The sequence below is a fragment of the Geotrypetes seraphini genome, chromosome 8 (genome assembly GCF_902459505.1).
Source record: "Geotrypetes seraphini chromosome 8, aGeoSer1.1, whole genome shotgun sequence".
Taxonomy (NCBI): domain Eukaryota; kingdom Metazoa; phylum Chordata; class Amphibia; order Gymnophiona; family Dermophiidae; genus Geotrypetes; species Geotrypetes seraphini.
In genome coordinates, this window is record NC_047091.1 from 83,960,506 (window position 1) to 83,967,720 (window position 7,215).

The 7,215-nt window shown below is 46.4% G+C and overlaps 2 protein-coding genes across 2 annotated transcripts; one reads left to right on the forward strand and one right to left on the reverse strand.

Annotated features, from left to right (window-relative positions):
- Positions 1-2,021: 2,021 nt before the first annotated feature.
- Positions 2,022-2,493, reverse strand: LOC117364538 (histone H2B-like). The gene has a single exon (XM_033953820.1). It carries the CDS (start codon positions 2,460-2,462, stop codon positions 2,082-2,084), a length of 381 nt encoding a protein of 126 aa, XP_033809711.1. The 5' UTR covers positions 2,463-2,493; the 3' UTR covers positions 2,022-2,081.
- A 287-nt stretch (positions 2,494-2,780) lies between these two features.
- Positions 2,781-3,257, forward strand: LOC117364536 (histone H2A type 1-like). The gene has a single exon (XM_033953818.1). It carries the CDS (start codon positions 2,808-2,810, stop codon positions 3,198-3,200), a length of 393 nt encoding a protein of 130 aa, XP_033809709.1. The 5' UTR covers positions 2,781-2,807; the 3' UTR covers positions 3,201-3,257.
- The last annotated feature ends 3,958 nt before the right edge of the window (positions 3,258-7,215 follow it).

Sequence of the window (7,215 nt, forward strand, 5' to 3'; positions counted from 1 at the left end):
CATAGTCAGAAAATTACCCCCAACCCATAACCCTCAAGCACCGCAAATACTCCCAATCCACACAATCAAATGCTTTGCTGGCATCAAGACTGATCAGTAGACCAGGGAGAGAGTGGGTAGCGCTATGACCCAAAGCTGCCATGACCTTCCAGACGTTCCAAACGCCTGTCTACCCCAGACAAACCCCACCTGATCAACATGAATAAGTTCCGGCAGAAAGCCAGCCAGAAGATTAGCCAGAATTTTCAGCTCGAAATTAATCAAGGAAATGGGACGATAAGAATCCACCAAAGCCGGGTTCCTATCAGGCTTGGGAAGCAACACAATATGCGCCCGATTAACATGGTCAGGGAAGGCCCCCAAGGAACCCACCCCAGTAAAATAAGCCTCCAAAGATCCAACTATGCGATCCTGTAAAATTTTTTAAAATTCGGATGAAAGGTCGTTGGGTCCCGGGGCCTTAGAGGATGGAGAGTCCCGAATGACCTGCCCGATCTCCAAAGCCATAATAGGGGCATGCAAGGCCTCAACCTCTGCCCCGAAACCTGGGGCAACCGCAAGGAGTCCACATAAGAAGCCACAACACCCGGAGTGGAAAGTCTCATAGAAAAGAACTCCCGAAAATGGCAAGAAAAAATATCAGTAAGGCGATCCCTGTCAGTGACTAAGGAGGAATTCTGCAAAAGCCCCTTAAAAATTGGGGACCTTGCCAAGGATGAACCATACGAGCCAACAATTTACCAGACTGATTCCCATATCTATAAAATCTATGTTTGTGATATTGGAAAGAGTGTAGAGTATGTTCCGCCGGATCCCCAGAAGCAATCCAACCAAGTTTACAGGTATCCACCGCTCGATGCAAGTACAATAATTCCCGGGAACGCTCCTTCCACTATCTAGCCACATACGCTATAGTCTCCCCACGAAGGACTGTCTTGGCGGCTTCCCATAACAGTACCGCATCCAAGGTGGAGGCAGCATTATCCAACAAGTACTGATCACATTTCTCCAATATATACTCTTTGTAACGCTTATCCCAGTAAAGATATCTAGAGAACCGCCACCGACCAGGTGCAGATCCCAATGGGACACCCTGAAGTTCCACCCACACTAAAGCATGATCAGAGACCCTAAGGGTGCCAATTTCTGCACAAGACACCCGAGGCAAAAAAAAAAGAAGACACCAGTATATAATCTATCCTAGACATAGTAGGGTGAGCCCGAGCTACATGAGTAAAGTCTTTATCAACAGGATGGTAAAGGCGCCAAACGTCCACCAGATCCAAGACCTTGCAAAACTGGGTAAAGCCCAGTGTAGGACGATCATTGACGAAAGATGCCCCTCCAAAGCGATCCAGGTCCGGATCAAGAACCACATTAAAATCTCCAAACATCAAAATGGGGAGCTGCTGATAGGTGGCACACAAACCCATAATCTGTTGAAAAAGTCCATGTTAAACACATTTGGGGCATAGATGTTCGCGATCACCATCTCCATCCCCTGTACCTCCAAGTGAAGGAACAAATACCTCCCCCCCAGTCCTTAACCATGTTATGAACAGTGTAAAGAAGAAATTTACTAAGGAGGACTGCCACCCCAGCACTATGAGTGGTGCCCGAGGAGTAGAAATCTCCTTAACCCAACTCTTGGACAATTTATCATGTTCACTATCAAATAAATGGGTTTCCTGAAGACAGGCAATGTGCATATGATGTTTCTTTAGGGACTGTAAAATTTTGGAGCGTTTGACAGGTGAATTTATGCCCACCACATTCTATGAGCAGGCCCAAAGAGAGGGCTCACCCAATATCATACACAAAGAAACAATCAGCAGGCATGAAAATAAGAACGAGAAGGTCCAATGCCCAGCCCTCATCAGACCCCCCAAACCTCAAAACACTAAAGGAGGCCACTTCCCCCCCCCCCCCGAAAGAGAAGTGTTGTATTATTCATTTTTGCATATAAACGGTTCTCATTCAGCACTAAACAAGAATTCCAACTCTTTATGTGCAGCAGGTGGGTGGCTCTGAAAAGAGCCTTTGGGTTCGGTTTGCGAAGCGTTGAGACTAAAGCCAAGTTATTACTTGGAGCTGGTGTACTTGGTGACTGCCTTGGTGCCCTCGGACACGGCGTGTTTGGCCAGTTCACCGGGCAGCAGGAGGCGCACTGCGGTCTGGATCTCCCTGGAGGTGATGGTGGAGCGCTTGTTGTAATGAGCGAGGCGGGAGGCTTCTCCGGCGATGCGCTCAAAGATGTCACTCACGAAGGAGTTCATGATGCCCATAGCCTTGGAGGAAATGCCGGTGTCGGGATGAACTTGCTTCAATACCTTGTACACGTAGATAGAGTAGCTCTCCTTCCTGCAGCGCCTGCGTTTTTTGCCATCTTTTTTCTGTGTCTTGCTTACAGCTTTCTTGGAGCCTTTCTTGGCTGCGGGAGCGGATTTGGCCGGTTCAGGCATCACGATATAAATTTGCTATATATAAAAAAAAACTGCGTAAAAACAGCATGCAGAAAGATGGCGGATGGCTGTATTTATAGGGTACTCATGCAAATACGTGTGCTGGGAGCCTTTACTTGCTATTGGACCTAGGTAAGGGTTGGGACGGCCTCGGGCTACTTCCTAGGGTAGGATTGGTCCGCGGACAAACCTTAGATGCTAATTAGTCTCATAGGCGGGAGTGAACTCATTTAACCAATCAGAAACGTGGTAGCGAATCTTTGAGAAAGTATAAATAAAAGTCCTGGGATTAAGATCGCTAAGAAATTTTATATTAAGAGAAGAGCTTCGGGAAAAAAAAATACAATGTCCGGCCGTGGCAAGCAGGGTGGAAAGGCTCGGGCCAAGTCTAAGACTCGCTCGTCCCGTGCAGGGCTGCAGTTTCCCGTAGGGCGCGTACACAGGCTGCTGAGGAAGGGCCACTATGCTGAGCGGGTGGGTGCCGGCGCCCCGGTCTATCTGGCAGCGGTGCTGGAGTATCTGACCGCTGAGATCTTAGAGCTGGCCGGCAATGCCGCGCGCGATAACAAGAAGACTCGGATCATCCCCAGGCACTTGCAGCTGGCCATCCGCAACGATGAAGAACTGAATAAGCTGCTGGGGAAAGTCACCATCGCGCAGGGCGGCGTCCTGCCTAACATCCAGGCTGTGCTACTGCCCAAGAAAACCGAGAGCCACAAAGCGGCCAAAGGCAAATAAAGCTGTCCCGTTGAGAGGACGTTAACCAGAAACCCAAAGGCTCTTTTCAGAGCCACCCACTCTTATCATGGAAAGAGCCAGTTTGCTGAATGAACCCGGTTTTGTTTTGTAGAAACTAGTTACATTCGGCAAGACTTTACAGGTAGGGGGTGAAATGTACTGTAGCCATTCTCCGAGTTTTGCTTCTGGGATCGGTGCTGGCAGAGATAACCGCTGTAGTATAGTATTTTGGCGCATCTCTTAAAGGAGGCGAGGAAAAGATATGACAGCTCAAAGAATTCGAATATCGATGGGGTTATAGAGCTGAAGGTAAAATTAGCTCGCTGACAGCTTTGAGCCGCCTAGGGAAAACAGGATTAGGAATAAAAGCGGGGAAATAATTTTTTTGTCTGACCAATCTTTGCACAGGGCGGGCTTTTCAAACCTTGCAACCTGGAGGTAGGGCTAGTACAGTCCTTTTTGAAGACCTCTCAGCTATTTTATGTTTATTAAATTTCAAATTGAACATGATCCAAAAATACATCATATAAATAAATTAACAGTCTAGGTCAGGGGTGCCCACACGTTTTGGGCTTGCCAGCTACTTTTAAAATGACCAAGTCAAAATGATCTACCAACAATAAAATAAAATTAAAAAAACCACAAAGCACACTGTACACAGAGAAAATAATTATTATTTATATTCCAGGGTTTTTTCAAAGAGATCAAGGCAGATGACTATGCACTGTCACCTCAGTAACAACCATACAAAAACAGATAAATATACCCCCCTCTCTTTTTACTAAACCACCATAGCAATTTTTAGCGCTGGGAACTGCGCTAAATGCCCTGCGTTGCTCTCAACGCTCATAGGCTCTCTGCGCTAAAAACCGCTATTGTGGTTTAGTAAAAGGGGGCCATAGTGCAAAATATAGACAGCAGATATAAATTCTCAAAATGGACATATTTTGATCACTAAATTGAAAATAAAATCATTTTTCCTACCTTTGTTGTTTGGTGATTTCATGAGTCTCTGGTTGCACTTTCTTCTTCTGACTGCATCCAATATTTCTTCCCTTCTTTCAGCCTGTATGCTTCCTCTCCTCCAAACCTCATTCCCTTCCCCAACTTTTTCTTCCTCTCTCCCAGCCCTTTCTTTCTCCCTGCCTCCCTTTCTTTTTTTTCTCTCTTCATGCCTCCTTTCCTTCCTACTCAACTCCATGGCCTGGCTTCCCTCTCCTTTCCTTTTCTTCTATCTCTTCCTTCCCCGCCATGCTCTGGCATCTCCTCTCCTTCCTTTCTCTCTGGTTTGGCATCTGTCTCCTTAATTTCCTTTCCCTCCCCCCATGCCCTGGCATCTTTCTGCTCTCCTTCTCTTCTATCTCTCCCTCCCCCCTCCATAATCTGGCATTTTCTCTCCTTCCTTGTCCCTGGTCTGGCATCTGTCTCCTTCCCTTCTCTCTCCTTCCATGGTCTAGTTTCTCTTTTCCTTCCCTTCTCTCAGAAGGTTGTGGCATTTACTGTGCTTCTGCTGCCGCCTCCGTGTTTGGTAGCCAGGCTGGAGGTAAAGGGCGGCATCACCCTACACGTTACAAGGTCCAGTTTGGACCTCTCAGACTTGCCAGCTAATGGCCTAGAATCACTTTCCCTGCCTTCTGGAGAAGCCCCATTGAAGGAACGGGATGTAGCCACTTATCTTCTCTAGCTCTGGGGATGATGGAGTAGGAGAGGGTGACAGAAAAGTTGGTGGGGAGAGCGGCACTCATCCATTTATGTTCAGCGGTGCTCTCCTCAGGGGCGGACATGAACAGAAACTTTCCACAGGGAGGGAAAGCGACGCTTAGAGCAGGGCTGCCGCATCATGGCCCTGCTTCTTCGGCAGTCTAGATATGTGCCGACATGGCCCTGTGGGACATGGCTGCAGCCAGCTACCAAGAGTGTCGCACCCCGAGGCTGGAACTTGCAAGGTGTGTCATTCCTGTTTTGGAACACGCAGTGTTAGAGGAACTGAACCCAGGCCGGGGGAGGGGGGTCTTTAACATTGCGCGCGCTGGCTTCCCTTCTCTTCTGAAACAGGGAAGCCAGCGCATGCAGTGTTAGAGCCCCGCAGCCTGAGTTTAGTTTGCTTGTGGGCAAGTGGGCAGTGAGGGAGTGGAAGGGAGGGAAGCTGTCTTCACCAGGCGGGGAAAGGAAGGCTGATCGTCTGGTAGATTATGAAGGCAACGCGAGTCTATCATGGAGCCTGGGATGAGCTGTGCGATTGACTCACTTTGCCTTGGCGATCTACCAGTCGATCATGATCGACCTATTGGGCACCCCTGGTCAAAGAAAAGGAAACTGAGGATTGGCCTGGTCTATCTGCTTACATTGGAAAGTTGGTCCTCAACCTGGCAGCTAGGCTTCAATGCTAAGAAATGTAAGGTCATGCACCTCGGAAGCGGAAATCCATGCAGGACGTACTTCTTGAACGGAAAAACTTTAACTAGGACTTCAGCAGAACGAGATTTAGGAGTAATCATCAGTGCAGACATGAAAACTGCCAATCAAGTGGAGAAGGCTTCATCTAAGGCAAGGCAGATATTGGGTTGTATCAATAGAAGTTTCGTCAGCCGAAAGCTTGAAGTCATAATGCCGTTGTACAGGGCCATGGTGAGACCTCATCTGGAGTACTGTGTGCAATTCTGGAGGCCACATTACAGTAAAGATGTGCGCAGAATTGAATCGGTTCAACGGACGGCCACCAGGATGATCTCGGGGCTCAAGGGTCTCTCATACGAAGAGAGACTGAACAAATTGCAGCTCTACACTCTTGAGGAATGTAGGAAGAGGGGAGACATGATCGAAACATTTAAGTACCTCACGGGACGTGTCGAAGTGGAAGATGATATTTTCTTTCTCAAGGGACCCTCGGCCACAAGAGGGCACCCGCTCAAACTCAGGGGCGGAAAATTTCATGGCGACACCAGAAAGTATTTCTTCACAGAGAGAGTGGTTGATCATTGGAACAAGCTTCCAGTGCAGGTGATCGAGGCAGACAGCGTGCCAGACTTTAAGAATAAATGGGATACCCATGTGGGATCCCTACGAGGGTCAAGATAAGGAAATTGGGTCATTAGGGCATAGACAGGTGGTGGGTAAGCAGAGTGGGCAGACTTGATGGGCTATAGTCCTGTTCTGCCGTCATCTTCTATGTTTCTATGTTTCATCTTCTATCTATTTGAGCTTCATTCTTGGATATTAACAAGTGTACTAGTCAAAATCTGCCCTTTACTTACAATAAATCTGGATAGCTGTGAAGATTTTTAAAAAGTATCTATCTCCTTGGAAGTTAACCAAATACTTAAAGGTAAATCTTAAAACAAAAGATACTCCCTGTTTTAAGACTAGGGGTCATAGTAACAGGAAGTGCTTCTTTTTTTCCTGTGTTATTCTGGACACATCAGGATACATTCTAATTCTATGGGTCATAATTTATCTTTAGCTTTAAAGGACATCTTTAATAACCATTCTCTATCAGAGTCTAATGCCTATTGAACAAACAAGGTAGCTGTTTGAACTAGTTTAGAATCAGATTTTTCCAAAATTTCTGTTATGTTTAGAGCTTCAGTTCCTGTATCAAACTGATCTTCTCTCAATTTTTTCTTTCCGAAAGGGAGATAGTAAATCTTTGAGATAGGAGTATATGAAGACTCAGGCACCTTTAAAACCTCAGAAAAGCATCTCTTGAAAAAATCTAAAGCAGAAGCTCTAGGAACTTTAGGAAAATTAATCAATCTGAGGTTCTGTCTCCATGTTGCGTTCTCCAATATTTCCAATTTATTGTTAATATAACCATTTTCTCTCATTTTCTCTCATTAGGAGCTGATTTTGTGCTCCTATACTTTCTAATTTTTTCTCTTGGTCCAGGACTTTGGACTCTAATTTCCCCAATTTCTGTTGTAATTTAGAAGTTTCTAATGATGATCTAGAAGTTTGTACAGTACAGTACCTTAAGAAGGATATGGCGATTCTCGAGAGGGTTCAGAGGAGAGCGACA